We start from the raw sequence: 22,284 nt of genomic DNA, 5'->3' as shown, positions 1-22,284 counted from the left end.
TACTTTAGTCTGTGTGGTGGTTGGCGCACACTGCATTCTTTGAGAGCCCTTGGTAGCCTAAAATTTGGAATTCTTGAATATGGAAATAGTCCCTTCAATGGTGTCTACTTAACATTGTGGCTCAGCAAAAACTTCTGCAAGAAGGTGATCTGTCCCAAACGGTGTGCGTCCCTCTACTTTCCGAGCGTCATCTTGCACCACTTTGCCGGTCTTGGGCGTGATGGTGTTGTCACTGGATGTTTTAACCACAGGATATCAGCAAAGTTATTGGCTTTTGTGACTTTTGCTGCCATCTTCCTCCAAGACTCCTGACCATTCTTCATAATTTAGGATTTTGCCAGTCATACTGAAACCTTGAATTACATGACAACTGGGTATGGTTTCTGTTCTTCCTGTAGGACTCAACTAGTAGAACTTTGTTTTGAAGACTACAGAGGCCATCACACATTCTTGCTTAATACTGATTTTATTTTCTCTAGGATCCGGGCGGTTTCCCCACATTTCGATGACATGCACAGTAATACTGCCTCTACGATCAACTTTGTCATATCTCAAATTGCGTGTAGGGACATCAACACTAGTATACAGGCCTTGGCCCAGGTAACTGGAGTCTGCTACAGGTCTTTGAGATGATCTTTCCCTGAGGGTGGTGGTCTCTAATGCACTCTTGCTTTTTCAGATTGATGAAGTTTTGCGACAAGAGGACAAGGCAGAGGCCATGTCCGGTCACATCGATCAGTTCTTGATTGCCACCTTCATGCAGCTGCGACTGATTTATAACACCCACATGGCAGATGAGCGGCTAGACAAGGATGACATTGTGCGTCTGTACAGCTGTATCATTGGCAACATGATCTCGGTAAGAGTGTGGCTACCTTCCTCTTGGTTCTGTAGGCTTCTTGTTGCTTTGGGTAGCGGCCTCACAACATGTCTCTTGCAGCTCTTCCAGATGGAGAGTCTAGCTCGGGAAGCCTCCACCGGTGTTCTGAAGGATCTGATGCATGGTCTCATAACTCTCATGCTGGACTCCCGGGTGGAAGACCTTGAGGAAGGCCAGCAAGTGGTACGCTCAGTCAACCTCCTTGTGGTCAAAGTTCTGGAGAAATCTGATCAAACTAACATACTAAGGTGGGTATTTGTAACTTTAGGGAACTTTTGGGGGATCTTTGTCCATTATCTAACTCGTTATTTCTCTCTCCAGTGCTCTCCTTATGCTGCTCCAGGACAGTCTACTCGCAACAGCCAGCTCCCCCAAGTTCTCAGAGCTTGTCATGAAGGTACAGATTGTTCAGTCTGATTTTTCTTTCAACAAAGAACATTGTTTTGGTTTCTAAAGATAAAAGCACTAACAGAAAAAATGTAAGACACACCCCCTAGAGGGGGTGTGTCCTAGAAGAGACTTAAAGTGAACCTGAAGTGAAAATAAACTGGAGGGATAGGGATGTTTATAGAGATATAGAAATGCAAATTCTTCTGAGTTTATGCAAATTGTTATGCAAATATATGCATCCCTAGTGGAGTTACATGTGTAGTATGGGTGATAAATAGAACCTTAGACGTTAGCCTCGTATTTTTATAACTTTAATTTTAAGATTGCATCAGACTGTCACAGCTGCTGTTTAGAATCCAAACTCTTTGTTTAGCAGAAAAGGAAACAGAAGCAATCACCCTTTGAACGTTCCTGCAATAAACTTCACCAGAACCCTTACAGTATCTCATGATTTGGAGTTTTGGCTTCTAGTACTGAATTCCGCAAGCTCTTTTGCATAGATGGCTCGAGTGTTTTTTTGTTTGAGCATGCCCGATCAACAATTCAGCCAATTTTAAGCTGAAATATGTCAAATCGATCAAACAAGCTGGAAAATCCCAGCCCTACCGGTGTGCGGCGGTAACCGTGTGCAATATCGAGACAAAACGCACCTCCCCCTCCCTTCACTGGTGCCGTGCATTGTAAATCTCACCTGTCCAGCTGCCGCAACACCCGGTCTTGTCCGCTGTCTCCCGCAAGCTCCTCTTCATGGTGGCGCTCGCTGTGACGGTGGCCCTTTGGAGAGACAGAGACTGGGAGTCGCTGGAGCAGATATTACAATGTGACGGGGGCATTTATATTTTATGGGTGGCATCACAAGACGGATTCACAAGAGATTTAATGCTGCATCTATTGGGAATTGGCCTGCAGTGTATGGGCAGGCAACAGATCTCTCTGATCAGATTCGTAGCGCGAAAGATCTTAGTCGATCTGCCCATCATTGCCTGATATATGGGCACCTTAAGTCCTTGCTGTACTGGAAATCAGAAGGGACATCTGATAATTTATTAGTAGGGATAGTACTATATGGGTTTTTTTTTTTCATGTCACTTCACGTGCTTCTACCATGTTTCCCCAAAAATCAGACGGTGCCTTATATTTTTTGCACCAAAAGTTGTGCTAGGGCTTATTTTCAGGGGATGCCTTATATTTCTACAAACACTCAAGTTCCTGTGCTGTGTCGTCCTGCCTTCTCCACTGTGCCACCTCTTCTGTACCCATGTCCCCCTTGTACCTTTAGTGTCCTTGTGGTGTCATCCTGGGTCCCCATTTGTCCTCCTGTTGTCCCTCGTGCCCTCCAGTGTCCCCCTGCATCCTCATCTTACCTCTAGCTTCATGCCCTGCTGTCCAGGTGTTCTCTGATGCCCCCCTAATCCTCTTCTTTCCCCTAGCTTCATGCCGATGTGTCCACAATCTTCAGCCTATGATGTAGTACAGCAACTTGTTTCTACTGGAGCCAATTGTCTTGCAGGCTGGGACATGGCTACATTATTGGGCCAATCGCTGCACTCGCTGAGTAGCACCTAGTGCAGTGATTGGCCCAATGATGGAGCCATGGTCCTGCCTGTGAGACAATCGGCTCCAGTACAATCATAAGTTGCCATACTGGTTCCCCCCTTACTGTAGTTAGGGTTTACTTTCAGTTTTAGCTTACATTTTGAGCATGCTTAACTTCAGGGCAAGACTGTATTGTAATTTCATATTAGATTGTGTTCCTCTAAGGGTCAGATATTAAAATGAAATGAGTGGTGTCTCTAAAGCACTGTGAGAAAATGTCCAGCTCCAGTTAATGGCTGATGCTGAGCTTGTGTGGTGTCTTCATACAGTTGGGTCATTGGACTGGGACTGTGCTGTGTAATCAGTATTGTTTGTTATTTCTGCTTAGTGTTTGTGGCGGATGATCCGACTCCTCCCAGAGTCCATAAATAACATTAATCTGGACCGGATTCTATTGGACATCCACAATTTCATGAGGGTCCTTCCTAAGGAGAAGCTAAAGCAGCAAAAGGGAGAGCTGCCCATGAGGACGCTGAAGACCCTCCTGCACACGCTCTGCAAGCTCAAGGGGGCGAAGGTGAGTAGCTGACAAGTCCTCTCATCTATTGCAACACCTTTCAGCTGTAAGAAGAAATCAAAAACACCCTCACAACTCTTATTGATTGGTGTCCACATTTTTCATTCAGAGTATGCCCTGTGGGAGGTGATGCTGTGTGCTGCTGACATGCACGTCCTGCATCTGCTTCCAGCTGGGAATGGGGCGGGTTTTCAGGCTGCTTTCAGCAGGTGTATATATAACACACAATGTGCACACTGCCACCTGCACTTCCGTACGTCGCTCTGCTGCGCAGCGCAAGCAGTGTGAATATCAGATCGTGCAATCTTAACACTTATGTTCTTGGGTGTTGGCCTCTATACGCCTTGCTGAAATGCGCACGGCAACAGGTATAATATGAACGAGGTCTTAGAAACCACCCACTGCTCAGTAGATTCTCAAAACACACACACACACACACACACACACACACACACACACACACACACACACACACACACACACACACACACACACACACACACACACACACACACACACACACACACACACACACACACACACACACACGTGGCGATTGAAGAGACGTTGCTTTGTCCACAAGCAGGATGATAATGCCTAGTTTAAGTAAGGAAGTGTACACACTATCAATTTTGATTGTCTAATTTTACCACTTCCATCATGTACATACCTGTCAAACTGTGCGGCAAATCTGGCCGCAGACTTATTCAAGTTGACACTCTGGTGGTTTCCCCACTTTGCGTCAAGTTTGGCCCACTCTAGACCACCAGGGAAGCCTATACTGGGGGTAAAGCCCTAGATCACCAGGGAAGCCGTATGAGGGAGTGGGGGATTAAAGCAGACCCCAGGAAACTGTATAGGGGAGGGATGGGGAGACCACTAGACAACAGGCAACTGTATGGGGAGGGATGAGCACTGAACACCAGGCAACTGTGTAGTAGAGGGAAGAGGCATTAGACACCAGGGTGCTTTACAGGGGAGGGAAGAGGGTCACTAGACACCAGGGAATTTTATAAGGAAGGGAGGTGGCCGCTAGACATTGAGGATGGCCCAAGACTTAAAGGAGAACTGTAGTGAGAGGTACATGGTGGCAGCCATATTGATTTCCTTTTAAGCAATACCAGTTGCCTGGCAGCCCTGCTGAGCTATCTGCCAGCAGTAGTGTTAATCACACCAGAAACAAGCATGCAAATTATCTTGTCAGAACTGACAAAAATGTGAAACGCCTGATCTGCTGTATGCTTGTTCAGGGTCTAGGGCTAAAAGTATTAGAGGCAGAGGATCAGCAGGCTAGCCAGGCAACTGGTATTGCTTAAAAGGAAATAAATTTGGCAGCCTCCATATACCTCTCACTACAGTTCTCCTTTAAGGTGCCCGTACACTGACTCTATTTCCTGCCGATAGCAGATTCGATTACTGTGGTCGAATCTGCTGTGAAATCGATAACTCATACATGGACCGTTTGACCGATTTCCATCTGAAATCTATTCCGTCGATCTGTCCATGTGGAAAATTTCTGTTGATCGCCACCAGATCGGGAGCGCATCGTTGGCTGCGTTAGATTCTGCGACAACCGACACAGCAATAATCTTACCAATCTTCTTCTGCATCTCCTCTTCACTTCCTATCCCTTCCTGTGACCATCAGAAGTTCAAACAGTACAGGGCGCTCTTCTGTTTGAACTTCCCCTTCTCACAGGACGGGACAGGAAGTGAAGTGAAGAGGAGATGGCCAGCCGGAGAGAGGGACAGCCCAGATACTTGCGCCTGCCGAACAGGTAATGTATTGCGGCTGGCCGGGGGGAGCAGGCGTGACCTGAGGCAGCTGCACAGATTGTGAATCGATTTCAAGCTGAAATCTATTAAAAATCTGTGTGCAGTGTATGGACAGCCATTAGATCCCTCACTGATCAGATTAGATGGATCTATCTGGTGGCAATCGACCAGTGTATGGCAGCCTACAGTCCCAGTGTTTATCGGCCCACTTTGTACTTGACACCCCTGATCTAGTATGAGGACCAACAGATTTTGTATACTATGAACAGATTGTATTGGAGATTTCTTATACTAAATGGAGGTGGTAAAATTGGCCAGACATTGGCAAATAAAAATTTAGATGTGTCTACACACCCTCTCTGTCATCAATGAGAGTTCACGTAGGCCACGCTACGTTTTCGAATATCCTTAGGTTTACATAGTCTTTTAACCTTTTCTTTTTTTGTGTTGTATGCACAAACTGCTGTGCTGGGATGTTTGACACTCAGGTACAAACTCATGTGATGAACCTATTTCAGATCATGGACCACCTGAGCATGATTGAGAACAAGCACGAGTCCGAGCTGGAGACCCACCTACTCCGAGTCATGAAGCACTCCATGGACAACACTGGCTCCAAAATGGACAAGGAGATTGAGAAGGGGGCCTCCCGCACAGTGAGTGTCTGTGGTGGGCTTATGTTCACACAGCTGCTGCTAAGCCTCCTGGATGGCTGGCATTACACAGGTTTATAGAGTCATGCTTGCTTATATCAGTGTGCCATATAGCAGAGTTCCCCCAACCCCTGTCCTGAAGGCCCACCAACAGTACAGGTTTAGCAGGAAATCACACGACAGGTGAGGTAATTAGTGTTGCAGCAGAGCTGATTAACCACCTCTGTGGATTCATACAAAGCATGCAGTGTTGGTGGGCCTTGAGGACAGGGTTTTGGAACACTGCGTATAGGACTGGTTAGTAGTGTTGGTCATCTCTAGGAGAAGCATGTGATCAGTTTGGTAAGGTGATAGATATGAAAGTCTCTGATTTGATAGTCATGATCATGTGCTAAAGCAGGGTGTGATCACAGCAAATCAGAGCTTTGCAAATCTATCAGCTGACCAAACACCTGCTTCTCCATGAGTTTTCCTAGACCTGACCATCACTGTTTAAAGGATATCTGAAGTGAAAGGGATATGGAGGCTGCCATATTTTTCCTTTCAAGCGATCCCAGTTGCCTGGCTACGGATCCTAGTTGCCCTGCTACTCCTCTGCCTCCTAATACTTTCAGCCACAGCCCCTGAACAAGCATGCAGCAAATCAGGTGTTTCTGACATGAACAGATCAGCACAGGTCAAAAGATCGATATATATATTCTCAGTTCCACCGTGCTCCGTTCCTATAGGATAGAAGTACACCAGTGTGATTCCCAGCACACAAAAAGAAATAAGGCTTACCAGCCACTTACAACCCACATTATAAGGTTGTAATGAGAGCTCAATTGTTATGGAAGGTCCCGAGGATCCTCCAATCCTTTAGTGGTATAGTAACATTCTCCCAACGGTGTCAATCCAATGTGAATGGATGTGCCATAGGAACAAGAAGAAGCAGCAGTAATAAGTGTAGACTGCTATATTTAAATGTATAAAACCAAAATAACACACAACCCATAAAGTTACTTGCGTACGGAGCCCAGACAATGGGTACCCCAAACCAAGAAGCTCATGTGTACTAGCGAGTATCTGGTACAAAAAGATGAAAGATGTTGCTCATCGAAGTATATTGATCTTTTGACCTGTGCTGATCTGTGTAGAATTCGGTTTGGACATAGGACGTTCTCTCTTAGCTGCGGTCACAAAATATCTATTGGCGCTTTTTTTCTTGTCCCTTACCATTTCTGACATTGTTGGCAGATTTGACAAGATTAGCCACATACTTGTTCCTGGTGTCATTCAGACACTACTGCACCTAAATACATCAGCAGGGCTGCCGGGCAACTGGTATTGTTTGAAAGGAAATAAATATGGCTGCCTCACTTCAGTTGTCTTTTAATGATGGCATATAATTTACTGAATCATAGCAGCTTTTCAGGATCAGTTGTTTAACCACTTCAGCCCACAGGTGTTTTCAACTTCAGGACAAAAGCAATTTTCCCCTGTCAGCACTCCTCCCATTCATTAGCCTATAACTTTATCACTACTCATCACATGTAAATGATCTATATCTTGTTTTTTTCGCCACAAATTAGTTTTTGTGAGCTTTGTTTTCAGTAATTACTTTATTTTCTATGCATTTAGAAGGCAAATACGCACACAAAAAAAGAAAAATACACTACTTCTCCAATTCCACCCCCTATAGTTTTAAAATAATCAATGCTACTATCAATAAAACCCACCCATTGTATTTCCCTATTAGTCCCGGCTATCACAACATTTAAATTATGTTCCTAGTACATTGTATGGCGACAATATATTTGGAAATAAAGGTGTATTTTTTTTCCTGTGGTTTATTTTTGTGTCCCATCAATTGTAAGCCCTTATTTACTAAAACTAATATAATTAAATTGCTTCCAAAACCCCCTCCCACCTCCCCCAGTTACCAAGCAAATTCAAAATATTACAAAAAGAAAAATCCATTAATAGTTGCCTTAGAAACTTATGTTTTTTTTTTGTTTTTTTTTATATCTATGTGGTAGGTATTTACTGGTTTGTTTGTTTTTTAATACAAAATCTGTGCAGGGTAATTTCACTTTTTGCCACTGATGGCGATAAACACTCCTTGGTTTACAAGGCAGTGTTATAATGTTAACAAAGTAAAAAAAATAGTTACATTCGGACATGACCTCTGATTGAGGTCATGTCCTTTCATCACAGGCATTGCGATTGGTTCAGAGAAGCTTTCTTTCTCCTCCCCAATCGCCGGCATGGAAAACCGCCGGGGTGCACGGGCCGCGGCCGTGCTACCCGGCGGTACCGCTGTTTGAAAACTGGACGAGAATCCTTTTGCCTTTAGCTGTGCCTATCTGGACAAAAATACTCGTCCAGATAGGCTTAAGTGGTTAAAGTGGTAAACTAAGCGTTCCCCCCCCCCCCCTTTTTTTTTTTTTTTTTTTTTGGTGTAAAAGATTTACAGCATAAAATCTGCCACTAAGTGTAGCAGAACAGCATTCAATCAGTTAAATGCAGCACTTTTTTCTTCAATGGAAAGCTTGCTTTCACATCTGAAGAGGTGATGGCGTATTTTTACATTCCTTAGTCTGCTACAATTAGTATACTTAGCTGTGCTGAAAATGAGCTCTGTGCTGTAGAAGCTGAGAAATGTTCACTAGATTTTTATATAAATACAGCAGCTATGCAATAACATGCAATGGCAGCTTTCAGAGCAGATAAACTGTACTTTGAGAACTTGCCATTTGTAGACAGAAAATATTATTTGTGCACAAAAGCAAATATGGTAGCTGTATAGGTAATGAAAATTAGGAAAACATTTGTATTGAATGTTATGAGTTTTAGCCCACTCTAAGAAAAGCCATGGCAGTTTTGCCGTCGGAGGGGGGCTGAGTTTCCGAATGGGTGATTACAGGAGCACATGTGAGTTATTGTTTGACATCAGTTGATCCTGGCAACAAAGCTTTACAGTACAGGCTCTTTTTTGTTCCTCTTTAACCACTTGAGGACCGCAGTGTTAAAACCCCTCCTCCTCCTATGCTCCCCAATCACTCTCCCTTGTGCCTTCCTGCATTAAAAATACCGGAAAAGAAAAACTGCACAACTCTCCTTCTCCTGGATCGATCCAATAGCTGCCTTTTGTGCCTTGTCAGCTCTCCCATTCTGCCGCTGTCACCCGTACATGCTGGCATTTTTACTGCAATGGCGCTGACACGGAAGGTTTTTTAGATTACTTCCGGGTCAGCGCAGTGAATATGCCGGCAGGTACGGGGGACGACAAGGCCCAAAAGGCAGCAATTGGATCCAGGAGTTAGGGGAGTTGTGCACAGTAGGTGACAGCGCCAACTGTCATTATCTATAACCACACCCCCTAATGTGCACAGAGTGAGATGCTGCTTAAAGAGAAACTCCAAACAAGAAATGAACTTTATCCCAATCAGTAGCTGATACCCCCTTTTACATGAAAAATCTATTCCTTTTCACAAACAGACCATCAGGGGGCGCTGTATGACTGATATTGTGGTGAAACCCCTCCCACAAGAAGCTCTGAGTACCGAGGTACTTCAAAATCAGAATCAGAATCCATTTATTCGCCGAGTATGCTGTAGGCATACCCGGAATTGGTTGTGGTACACATGGCAAGGCATTTAAACATTAGACATTCGGACATTAAAACATTCAAGACATTAAGACATTTGAGACAATCGATAGTTACGAGAGACAGCGCATTCCACTAATTCAAGAGACAGACATACATGCATTGGTGAGAATATATTCATATTGTACATGCCAGGCACTGAGAGAAGTACTTTAGGCCTGGTTTAGGGTGACTCGGGAGCTGGGTGGTCCGTGAACCAAACTATAGGGGCCAGATGGACAAGTGTTCAGCAGGAGAACAGCTTGAGGAAAGAAGGTGTTCTTGCGCCTTGTGGTTCTGGTGTGGATTGTTCTGAAACGGCGGCCTAGTGGGAGTGGCTCAAAGAAGCGACTGCCTGGGTGGGATGGATCTTGTGCGATCTTGCAGGCTCTTTTCCTCAATCTGGCGGTGTGGATGAGGTCAAGGGGGGGCAGGGGCGTGCCGATGACCTTTTCTGCCGCGCTTATTACTCTCTGTAGTTTATACCTGTCACTAGCTGTTGCCCCTGCATACCAGGCAATAATGGAGGAGCACAGGATGGACTCAATTGTGGCAGAGTAGAAACTGGTGAGCAGCTCCCGTGGGATGCCGAATTTCTTCAGCTGCCGCAGGAAAAATAGTCTTTGCTGGGCACTCTTCTGGGTTTTGGTGGTATTTTGCCCCCATCTGAGGTCGCTGGTTATGGTGGTGCCTAGAAACCGAACACACGGTACCCTGGTGACTTCGGTCTCCCCAATGCAGACTGGTGGGAGGGCATGAGGGAGTTTCCTGTAATCCACAATCAGTTCGACAGTCTTGGCTGCATTGAGGACAAATTGGATAGTAATCTGGTGCACAGGTCCTTAATTAATTAATTCACCCAATTAAGGGGAAGGCAGGTCACCAAACAATATTAGCAACAACAAAAAACGAGTGACCGCCACTCAAAGAATTATAAAAGTACAAAACTTTATTGGTCAATAACTCTTCCAAACCCCCAGCTGTTCCCCACAATTCAAACCTCCCCCCCATAAAAAACTGCATAGGTTATTCTTCTAGGAGCGCTCCCAACCTCACATCCATCATCAGTTACACCACACACACACAATCCAGATCGGCCGATCTTAGGACTGACATTCCGTGGAAACTGAGATTTTGCAAAGGGTTGCCCACTTCCATTGGACTGAAACCATCAACTCATCTGGTACCTGGATCTTCAACAATTCACCCAAAACCCCCAGGTAAACTTTCGTAAGCATAACAAGGTCCTTCTCTCTACGTCGCCTTCATGGCCGGATTCCGCCTTACTGACAGCCTGCGGCTGTAAGATCAATTAGCAGCCAAGCCCAGTCAGCATGTGACAGTAACAGTCATTCAAAGCGGGGAGTCCTCTTCACCGCGGCCACCAAACGTCTAACAAAAGCTTTTACCTTGTTGCTTCAAAGTGAGGGAGTATTCATGGATGTGTTGCGGCGTCCCGCAGCACCAGGTACCTGGTTTGTGCAGCCCAGCGGACGGACATTAATCCTGCGGCATCCATGAGGTAAAGGAGCGTCCCATCAACCTCTTGCAGTTAGCCACGCCCACATACGCGTTACGCCCACATCACGTGGGCTTCTTCAGTGTGATGCTGCTGTGGATGAGGACATGTGCATTGAGGACAAGGTTGTTGTCTTTGCACCAGTTGCAGATCCTCTCTATCTCGCTGCGGTAGGCCTGCTCCTCCTTCTTGCTAATGAGGCCGATGATGGTTGTGTCATCCGCAAATTTGATGACCTTAACGGAGTCAGCATTTGAGACGCAGTTGTTGGTGTAGAGGGAGAACAAGAGTGGGGACAGGACACACCCCTGTGGTGCCCCTGTGTTGGTGGTTCTCACGCTGGAGGAGCAGTCCCCGAGCTTGACCCGTTGTGTCCTGTTTGAGAGGAAGTCCCCCACCCACCTGAAGAGGGATGGATCGAACCCGAGTTGTGTGAGGTTGCCGAGCAGAATGTCTGGCCGAATTGTGTTGAAGGCCGAGCTAAAGTCCAAGAACAGGAGCCTGGCGTAGGAGTCAGGGTTGTCGAGATGCTCCGTGATGTATGCCAGGCTGATATTGATGGCATCCTCGACTGACCTATTTGCTCTATATGCAAATTGATGGGGGTCGAGGAGGGCATTGGTGGAGCTCTTGAGGAAAGCAAGGACCAGTCGCTCAAAGACCTTCATGATGGGTGTGAGGGCTACAGGCCTGAAGTTATTGTGATCAGCATTTCCCGGTTTCTTGGGGACTGGGATGATTGTAGACTTTTTGAGACGGGGGGGGGACCCTGCATTCCTTTAGGGACCTATTGTAGATTGAGGTGAGGATGGGAGCTAGCTGTGCCGCACAGGTTTTAAGGCAGCTCGATGACACGCCATCTGGGCCTGCAGCTTTCCTGTTGTTGAGTTTACGGAGTTGGCGCAGTACACTTCTGGCAGTTTCCTGACAGTGAACCTTGCTGCATTGTGGGAAATGGCTGTTTACAGCTGTGTCCAACTGCCAAAACAGCAAGCAGCATCTACATCACTTGCCAGCAGTAAAAATGTCACCATGTAGTGTCAGAATATAAATCAGGGATTTAAAAGATTTTACAAAGGGGCAAACCCTGACTAAATCATTTATACATAATTATTGTAAAAATGAAGCACTTTTTTATTACATTATTTTCACTGGAGTTCCTCTTTAAATGGCAGTTGGAAACTGCAGTTTCATTGCATTGTGGGAAATGACAGCTAACTATCAGGACCATGGTCATGACATCACACTGTGGGAGGGGTTTCACCTCAAAATCAACAAAACAGACCCCCACTGATCGATTTGAGAAAAGGAATAGATTTCTTGTGGGAAAGGAGTTATCAGCTACTGATTGGTATGAAGTTCAATCCTGGGTTAAAGTTCTTCCTTAACAGAACTTGGAGGCTGGTAGGGTGACTGATGGTTACTGGTGCTTTGGAGCAGCTTTTATTTGATATGACGTGTAATTGTTGTTTTGTCCCCTTCCTTCCAATTAGGAAAAGGTATCGAAGGCCAATGTTGGCGATTACCTGGCAGAGATCTTCAAGAAGATTGGATCAAAGGAAAACACAAAGGAGGTCAGTGTGCTCCGCAAGGCGCGAGTCTTGTTCATGTGCCATAAATTGTCTTCAACTGTCTAGCTGCTTTTACAATGGACAGTCACTGATGGGCGTGGCACTCTTGTGGGAACCAGGTCAGCTATCATATGAGAGCTCTTTGCTGACCACCTTCTATAATGTACCAGTGACGTTACTGGTTTGTTATGCTGGTTGTCTGGCAGTCATATTGTCAAGGAAACCTGAGACAAAAAGCATTTATACATACCTGAGGAGGACAGTGAGGGGGTCTATGGGCTGAAGGGGGCTGGAGGAAACCACCGGTATGCATAAATGTTAGCTTTCATCTCTGGTACACTTTTTAAAAGGGACCAATTTTTTTTTAGTTTTAATTGACCTCCCCTTAAAGGGGCACTATTGCTAATTTCTTTTTTTTTTTTTTTTTTATAGACCCTTTAGCATACATATGTTGTTGGAGGAATGTTATTTCTCAGTATGTAGTCTTATACAGGGCTGTGGAGTCGGTACAAAAATCCACCAACTCCGACTCCTCAGTTTAGGTTTCCTCCGACTCCTCGACTCCGACTCCTCTAATTTGCATATTACAATCTTGTTGATTGAAAGTATGTAACATGAAATTTGTCTCTTAACTGCCAACGCTTAGGAATTTTAAGACAACTGAAATGAGGATATGGAGGCTGCCATATTTATTCCCTTTAGTCATAGACTAAAACTAGTCCTTGGTAAGAGTACTTGTAAAAGGTACAGACCGGAACAAAGAACATCTATCAGGCCCTAGGCAATGTAACTGTGGGTACATGTAAGAGTGATATGCAGGTGCTCTGCAGGGGAATAAGGAGATTCTTTCTCTAGTACACATTCTTCAATCACAATCTGAACCAGGTTTATCTGTGATCGACAACACCTCTGTGTTGAATGTGCACAACATTCTCAGTGGATTCCCTGCAGCTCTGTGGGGAGTGCATATGTAGAGTATAGTACTACTGTGTAACAAAGTAAACCTGAGACAGATGAAATTAAAGTTTTATACATACATGGGGCTTCCTCCAGCCCCCTTCAGGCTAATAAGTCCCTCGCTGTCCTTCTCCGCCACATGGATTTTCTGCTGTGAGTCCAGGTACTTGAGCCAGTCTGGCATAGTGCGCATGCACACACTTAGCCGCCAGGAGCATACTACACCTGTGCAGCACTATTGCGCAGGTGCAGAACGCTCCTGGCTGTGGAAGCGGCATGCGGCCGGACAGCGCTGACTGGCTGAATTACCGGGACTCATAGCAGAAGATCCGGGTGGTGGAGGACAGCGAGGGACTGATTAGCCTGAAGGGGGCTGGAAGACATACACATGTATGCTAAAGGGTCTAAAAAAGGTAAAATTGGCAATAGTGCGCCTTCAAAGGATTACCCAAATTATAAATTACAGTTTACTTTAAACCTAATAAATTGCCAAGATATATAAACTCACATGTATATAAAGTGATTTTTCTCACCTCCAGGGATCGTATTCCACATGTGGTCATGAAATCCCTGCCCCCAGTGTGAAATTGGGCTCTGGGCCTTTTTTCTCTCCCAATCATAGGTGCAAAGGATGCTGGGAGATTGTAATCAACTCCACCCCTCATGCCCATGTGATCTAATCTAGGCAGGCAGACATCTAAAATAAGAATTGTAGCAAACAGACAACTGCAGTTTCCAGTGTCTTCCTTCTATACACTGAAAAGAGAAATAATTTGATCCAGGCAGAGAGCAGGGGAGGGAGGGGCAGGGGAGTTAACCAGGCTGGAGAGGAGGGCACAATGCTTTAGAAAGGCTTTCAGCTTCAGGAGGAATAAGGAAGTGCCACTTAGATATAAGTGGGAGTCTGTTCTATCCAATATGATGTACCAGATGTAAACTTTATATGTTTATCTAACAGTGCCTAGACTACATATATGTATTGCTATTCAGACCGTTTTGTGGCTGGAGGTGGCCTTTGAAGAGAACCAGAGACTAACAAAGTAATAGATTTATACATACCTGGGGCTTCCTCCAGCACCATAAGCCTGGTCCGCTCCCACGCCGCCTTTCTCCGCTGCCTCTGTCCGCCGGTACCGGGTCCCATCACTTCGGCCAGTCCATGCAAGCGCAGTGCACTCCCTCTGTGCTGTGCAGGCACATGCATAAAGCAGGCGCTGGCGAGACGGAAGGAGTCCCTGTGGATGCGTACAACTGGCCGCGTCCGGTGGAAGTGACGAGACCCGCTACTGGCGATAGAGGCAGCAGAGGACGGCGGTGTGGGAGCGATCCAGGCTTATGGGGCTGGAGGAAGCTCCAGCTATATATAACATCTATTTTCCAGGTCTCGTTTATCTGTGCTTTTTTTAAGGGAGATTCTAAACTGACACTGCCGTGGGGGGAGGACTGGTGCATCTATTGGTTGGTTGCTTCTCTGGTAACCCAAATCCACCGCCTCCCCCTATCTTCACATCACATTGGCCGCACCAAACCGCAGCTTTTTATCCTACGGCAGTGTCCGTATAGACCCTCCCTTATAGAGATTAATTTAAAATAAATGTTTTAATCGGTGCTTGGTTCCCTTTAAGCCTGGTGCACACATACAATTTTGTTTAGCCAATCACTGGCTAATTTTGCCAACTCCATGTAGCGTGAGGGCGGTAAGATTAATACAATGAGCAGATTGTGTAGGTTAGCTTTCATACTACATGGAATGGAAATGGAAACATTGGCGAATCAAACCTGGATGTGTATCAGGCTCAAATCTGACGTGTATATGCAAATCTAGATCCTTCCCTGATCTACACACTTGTTCCTGCGGACTCCTCTACTCTTCTCAGGAGCAGGATGGTATTGATGATCCTTGGGATTCTTTTTGTGTTAAGTTTACTTTTAAGTGATCACACAACTTTCAGTGACCACATCATGATGGACCGACCAATGCTGCCCTGCAGTGCCTCCATAGTCTACTGTAATCATTACCCGTCCAGCCAGCAGTGTTAGGTGCTTCAGTCAGTCTCTCCCTGCAGTGGCACTCCAGGAAGTGGTTTTTGTTAGGTTGCTCCTCCCAGGGGTGGGATTTATGCATGTGACAGACGCTACAGTGGAATGATATCACAGCATACTTCCTATGAAGCCTGACTAAACAAATGCCTTGTAACAGGTGGGGCACATTATGCTGCTGGTAGGGAAGGTAATGTATTAAACGTAATATGGAGGGCTCATGTTGGGGGAATTGCATAGTGATGGTTTCAGCTGAAAGTTGACTATTGCACAGCTAAAGTGAGAGATACATGAAGGCTGCCATTTTTATTTCATTTTAAACAATGCAGATTGCCTGGCTGTACTGCTGATCCTCTGCCTTTAATACGTCCGTGTTCTCCCCAGACTTTTAGCTGGGTGCTCCACCCGGCTAGTTTTGGTGACCACCCGGCTGTCATCTGCTCACCTCCTCCTATGCTGTAAGCAGAGTTGTGCAGAAAGGCTCCGGCCTTCCATTCTCTCATCTCGCCCCACCCGGCTACTTTTTCATGCCACCCGGCTGGAAAATAATTCTGGGGAGAACACTGTACTTTTATTCATATACTCTCAATAAGCATGCAGATCATGTGTTTCTGACAGAAGTCTGAATCTCACCTGAAACTAGCATGCAGCTAATTCAGTCAGACACTACTGCAGCCACAGATTAGCAGACTACCAGGCACCTGGTATTGTTTAACAGTAAAATATGGCAGCCTCCATATCCCTTTTTACTTTAAATACAGTGAAAGATGTCTGATCAGTGCTGAGAAAATGTCCATTTCTGGAGGATGATGAGTTGCACCAGGGGCCCCACGGTGTTGTGTAACTGCGGGGCCCACAGAGCCAATGTGCTGACACACCCATGTGCACAGGGGCCATCTGACTCCATTCTTCCATATACCTCTCCCTTCAAGTTTCCCTTAAGTGGATCCTTTAAGTAATGGGCACTTGACCCCCACATGAAAGATCTCTTCCAAACACTTCCTGGAGTCTTTACTGAAAGGGGTTCAGCAGTTTATTCCTTAAATCTGAAGGAATTTGCAAATGTTATCCTCACAACTCAGGAAACAGGACAGGAAGTGATATATGTGCCTCATTCCTTCGTGTCCCCTGAGAGCCGCACGTTTCATGTACTGCTGGTTTATAACTTTTGAATTATAGCATGCTGTACAAGTCTACAGCGACGCAAAGGCGGATTCCGGCGCTCCAATTCAGGGAACTTTAGTCAAGCACGGAAAAGTGCAATGTACACAAGAGTAGACAGTCGTTTCACGTGTTTCCACGCCTCCTCAGGACACCAAGGCTTCTGTATAATTCTACTTCCAGACAGTCGTTCTGGTCTTAATCAGGTCAGGCCATCCATCACTCGGTGCCACCAGATAGGCCGATACATTCCTCTCTGATCAGAGTGTGATCACACACTGTACATAGACTTCTATTACAAATCCTCCTGCTGCTGCCTCTTTTAAATGTTTGTCCAAGCCCACCCCCTTGTGCCTGCGTGCAGTGTTGAAAGCTCACATGTCGCACGCCAGCATGAATCCTGGCCTCCGGCGTCCCTGTGTGCACCTGTACCACGTGACACCGGCACATGTATGGACTTGGTACAGGAGCTTGTGGTGACGCATATACCGAGGCCGCCATATCTAGCCCATACCTCTTACTGATTAAGACTAAAACTGCTATCTGCAAGCTGGCCAATCCAATTGTGTTTCTGACCAATATAAGGGGCTTTGAGGCTCTGTGCACAAATGTGGATAGCTACAGAGGCTGGGTCAGTAGATAAGCACTGGGCATTGGCCCATAGACCACTTAAAGGACACCCAAAGTGAGAGGGATATGGAGGCTGGTATTTCTTAAAGAAATTAAGATGGTAGTTTTTTCTCCTTTATAACTAAGCTGGCCTAACGTGAACTGTCTCTTTCAGGGTCTGGCTGAGCTCTACGAGTATAAGAAGAAATACTCTGATGCAGATATCGAACCTTTCCTGAAAAACTCCTCGCAGTTCTTCCAGAGCTATGTGGAACGAGGCCTCAGGCTCATAGAGATGGAGAGAGAAGGGAAGGGCCGCATAGCAACCTCTACAGGTGACTGCCCTCTGCTGGCCCCCGCAGCTTCCATTCCTTTATTTTCCATAGTCTGTGATCTAACGTTGTATTTTGTCTGCAGGTATCTCTCCACAGTTGTCTGACACAAACTCCATCACGTCAGTCACCAACGCAGCCCCGCCTGCCATCAACACCAACTCCAATGGGGAGGAAGTGGGCCCATCTGTCTACCTGGAGAGGCTGAAGATCCTGCGGCAAAGATGTGGGCTCGATAATGCCAAGGTAGTTACCAATCTCTTGGTCAGTGGCGTAACTAAGGAGCTTGGGACCCCAGTGAGTCTGACATGGGGCCCCAAGCCCTCAGTAGATTTTGGGGCTCCATATCAAAGGACAGCTGCAGTGTCAGAGGTGTAATAAGAGTAAGGAAACCGTTTAAGGATTGCCACGATTTATTGTCACTAAGGAAAGCTGAACAAACCAACCATGTTCAGTCAGATTATTCCGAATATTAAATTCGTATTTGAACAGAGGCGCCAGGATAGAGTAAAATATTTAAAACCAGTTTCAGAAGGCAGGTAGTGGTGGACTTGCCTCCCCAAGCAGTCGGACCGAGCAGTAAATTCTCTCTATTGATAACTGCAGCAATTTTGAAGTTATAGAGATTTATGCAAATTGACTGACTCTGCTTGGGGGAGGCAAGTCCACCACTACCTTCCTTCTCAAAAAGTTTTTAAATATTTTAATCTGGTACCTCTGTTCAAATACTTATTCAACATTTCAGACCCACCCTCGGTAAAGGGGTGTTACCCCGCTATCTTTCGCCTGTCTACAGAGTGACTTTTTAACCCGAATGGGGTCAGGTCTAATCTTCCTACCTGCTGATACAGTGGTTGCCTTAGTGGTATTCCATCTTTGTGAGTAATACGTCAGTGTAGTAAATAAGTACCAATCAAGGGTTCTCGATCTCTCCCTTTGTATTTTTTTCAAGTCTTCTAATATTACTAGATAAATAAGGAATGTATGTCGGGGAGAGAGGAGGAGGAGGGGGGGGGGGGGGGGAGGAGAAGGATCCTCAGCTCGATGCTGTATACAGAGAGAACAAGAATTTCCCCCTTGTCCAGTATTGGGGAAATATTGCTTGAATAAGCTGCAGTTTCGGGGCTTATTTTATTAGAACATGGTAACAGTGAAAGTAAAAACAAGCCATGGCTTAGCAAACCTAGATGGCAATTGTAAAATGCTTTGTGCAATAAGGAAATAAGCAGCAACCATGAAAAGGTGCTTAGTGCAAAGAGTGTAGTTTCCACGGACTATATGCCATCTTTGTGCAGTATCTAGTGCCAAACTATGTCCAAAGAGAGGAAAAAAAAGTGCTGAGAAAAGGTGTAAAAGTTAAAATATAGGTCAAACCATTACCCCCTGAAAAAGGGCTGGAGAGAGATTGCTGTCAACCAGGTATAGACCGAAGAGTGCTAGAGATAAGAAAGCTTACCCAAGTACTGGGGTTGAGGGACACCAAAGTGGCCATGCTAGTCTTGACTAGTTGCGCCGAAGCTACATCAGGGTCCATTATTGAGGTGTTAATTACCATCATACTACCAATGAAAAGCTAATGAGTTAGATGGTGAGCCCCTCTGGTCCAGGGCCCCCGGTGTGGTCACAACCTCTGCGTCCCGTATTGCTACGACCACTGCTCTTGGCATGATGTATTAACAACCTCAAGAACAGTTTAGAAGGATATTGGACCTGCGCTGTGCCCTGTGGTAATGGGGGATGGTCAGTGAGATGCAAATCATTCCGAGTTGATGCAGAAGAATGCAAATTTATGGAGCTGGAACATGGACCACTCTAATCCCACCAAGGTTGCATTCAGTTAAGCAATTTTCAAGCTACATAAATTTGGATAATCCTGCATCAGCTCAAATTAATTTACATGTCATTGACATCCCCATTTACCAATAAAATTAAAACACAAACAAGTTAATGTTTATAAGCATTTTACCTAGTGTGACTTGCCTTCTGAAGCATTTTACCCAAACTTTATCTAGAAATGTTCTTTGCAATGGAATAGGAAGCTGTAGCCGGCCGGGGAATCTCTATGATGGTATAGGAAGTGATGTAGGAAGCTGGAATAGAAAGTTAACTATAGGAAGCTGCAGCCGGCCAGGAATCTCAGTGATGGAATAGAAAACTGTAACCGGCCAGGAATCTCAGTGATGAAATGGAAAACTGTAACCGGCCAGGAATCTCAGTGATGGAATAGGAAGCTGTAACCGGCCAGGAATCTGATGGAATAGGAAGCTGTAACCGGCCAGTAATCTGATGGAATAAGAAGCTGTAACCGGCCAGGAATCTCAGTGATGGAATAGGAAGCTGCAGCCGGCCAGGAATCTTTGATTGAATAGGAAGCTGTAATCGGCCAGTAATCTGTGATGAAATAGGAAGCTGTAGCCGGCCAGGAATCTCAGTGATGGAATAGGAAGCTGTAGTTGGCCTGCAATCTCAGTGATGGAATAGGAAGCCATAGTTGGTCAGGAATCTCGGTGATGGAATGGGAAGCTGTAGCCGGCCAGCTATCTGATGGAATAGGAAGCCATAGTAGGCCAGGAATCTCAGTGATGGAATAGGAAGCCGTAGCCAGACAGGAATCTCAGTGATGGAATAGGAAGCTGTAGCCGGCCAGGTATCTCAGTGATGGAATGGAAAGCTGTAGCTGGCCAGGAATCTCAGTGATGTAATAGGAAGCTGTAGCTGGTCTGGCATCTCGGTGATGGAATAGGAAGCTGTAGCCGGCCAGGTATCTCAGTGATGGAATGGAAAGCTGTAGCTGGCCAGGAATCTCAGTGATGGAATAGGAAGCTGTAGCTGGCCAGGAATCTCAGTGATGGAATAGGAAGCTGTAGCTGGCCAGGAATCTCAGTGATGGAATAGGAAGCTGTAGCTGGTCTGGAATCTCGGTGATGGAATAGGAAGCTGTAGCTGGCCAGGAATCTCAGTGATGGAATAGGAAGCTGTAGCTGGCCAGGAATCTCAGTGATGGAATAGGAAGCTGTTGCCAGCCAGGAATCTCAGTGGTGGAATAGGAAGCTGTTGCCAGCCAGGAATCTCAGTGGTGGAATAGGAAGCTGTAGCTGGCCAGGAATCTCAGTGATGGAATAGGAAGCTGTAGTCAGGAATCTTGGTGATGGAATAGAAAGCTGTATCTAGGAATCTTGGTGATGGAATAGGAAGCTGTAGCTGGTCTGGAATCTCGGTGATGGAATAGGAAGCTGTAGCTGGCCAGGAATCTCAGTGATGGAATAGGAAGCTGTAGCTGGCCAGGAATCTCAGTGATGGAATAGGAAGCTGTTGCCAGCCAGGAATCTCAGTGGTGGAATAGGAAGCTGTTGCCAGCCAGGAATCTCAGTGGTGGAATAGGAAGCTGTAGCTGGCCAGGAATCTCAGTGATGGAATAGGAAGCTGTAGTCAGGAATCTTGGTGATGGAATAGAAAGCTGTATCTAGGAATCTTGGTGATGGAATAGGAAGCTGTAGCCGGCCAGGTAGCTCAGTGATGGAATAGGAAACTAACTGGCCAGGTATCTCAGTGATGGAATATGAAGCTGTAGCTGGCCAGGTATCTGATGGAATAGGAAGCCATAGTTGGCCAGGAATCGATCTGTTTGTTGTTGAGGTTCTAACCCTCTTGTGCTTCCCCACAGCAGGATGAGAGGCCTCCACTCAGCTCCTTGCTATCAAAGACCTCAGCCCCGGCAGTGGTGTCCTCAACAGATATGTTGCACAGCAAGCTGTCCCAACTGCGGGAGTCCCGAGAGCAAACCCAACACTTAGACCTGGACTCCAACCAGACCCTCGCCAGCACCACCTCCTCCAACACTAACTTGGCCTCCTCCACCAACATAGACGACTTAAAAAAGAGACTGGAACGAATTAAAAGCAGTCGAAAATAACTTAGCGGAATGCTGCTGTTTTACCTTTCTGCCCCGTAGGAGCCTCGTCTCTGGCTTAGCGGCTCCATCTAGGCCTATTGTAAACTATTGTTTTATGTATTATATGTGTATTTTCTTTGATTTGGGGGGGAGGGAGGAGGAAGAACCTTTACCATGGCTGAGTAATTTGTACATATGTTGCTGTTCTGACTCCCCTTGTGTGTTTTAGTGTACAGACCGTCCCCTTGTCTCATATCCCGACTCCCTGCCTCTGCTCTCTAGATCTTTGTGTCCGGTTTTAAATGTCGCTCTCCATGGCTCTTATCTTTGTAGCTCTGTGGCTGTCTTTTGACTTGCTTTTAATTTAACATAAAGCAGTGGATCGCTGATTCTGTATGGAATCGTAAGGCATGGCATGATGTTTTTGTAAATAAAGTTTCAATTGACTACCCTCTAGAAAATATGTGGCTTCCTTTCTGGGCAGTAGCTGCTCATTATGGTCCTTCCTGCTTGCTTTGAGACATGCGGTTCAAAAGGTACTTGTCGAGGCCCCCATCATCCCTCTTCAGAAAAAGCAAATCCAATACAGGTTTGAGATATACATCACGTCAAGAATCCACCACCAGGACACCCGTTGGGCAACTCACTCACCCAATTGTATTGTCCTCTGTTAGGTCAAAACGGGCAAGGATTGTTCTAGGTCCAATTGGGCCCCAAGGCAAAAGTAATGGGGGGGGGGGGGGGGCAACTGCTGCTGGATAGCT

General features: G+C 45.8%; 1 protein-coding gene and 1 non-coding gene across 5 annotated transcripts in view; both read left to right on the top strand.

The window, feature by feature from the left end:
* The window catches only part of CKAP5 (cytoskeleton associated protein 5), a 123,521-nt gene extending 101,540 nt beyond the window's left edge, over positions 1-21,981 (top strand). For all 4 annotated transcript variants that reach the window (XM_068260737.1, XM_068260734.1, XM_068260735.1 and 1 more), the window contains 10 exons: positions 480-600; positions 680-859; positions 941-1,128; positions 1,202-1,277; positions 3,195-3,383; positions 5,677-5,814; positions 12,452-12,532; positions 17,472-17,631; positions 17,714-17,874; positions 21,293-21,981. In XM_068260737.1, the coding sequence (XP_068116838.1) occupies positions 480-600; positions 680-859; positions 941-1,128; positions 1,202-1,277; positions 3,195-3,383; positions 5,677-5,814; positions 12,452-12,532; positions 17,472-17,631; positions 17,714-17,874; positions 21,293-21,541 (1,543 nt within the window). In that variant the 3' untranslated portion in view covers positions 21,542-21,981. The remainder of the gene's footprint in view (positions 1-479; positions 601-679; positions 860-940; positions 1,129-1,201; positions 1,278-3,194; positions 3,384-5,676; positions 5,815-12,451; positions 12,533-17,471; positions 17,632-17,713; positions 17,875-21,292) is intronic.
* LOC137539284 (small nucleolar RNA SNORD67) lies at positions 16,326-16,433 on the top strand. The gene has a single exon (XR_011024984.1). It is a non-coding gene; the product is annotated as a small nucleolar RNA SNORD67 (small nucleolar RNA).
* Positions 21,982-22,284: the final 303 nt, after the last annotated feature.

This window comes from Hyperolius riggenbachi, chromosome 11 (genome assembly GCF_040937935.1).
Source record: "Hyperolius riggenbachi isolate aHypRig1 chromosome 11, aHypRig1.pri, whole genome shotgun sequence".
NCBI lineage: Eukaryota > Metazoa > Chordata > Amphibia > Anura > Hyperoliidae > Hyperolius > Hyperolius riggenbachi.
This window is presented reverse-complemented; position numbering and strand designations above follow the sequence as displayed.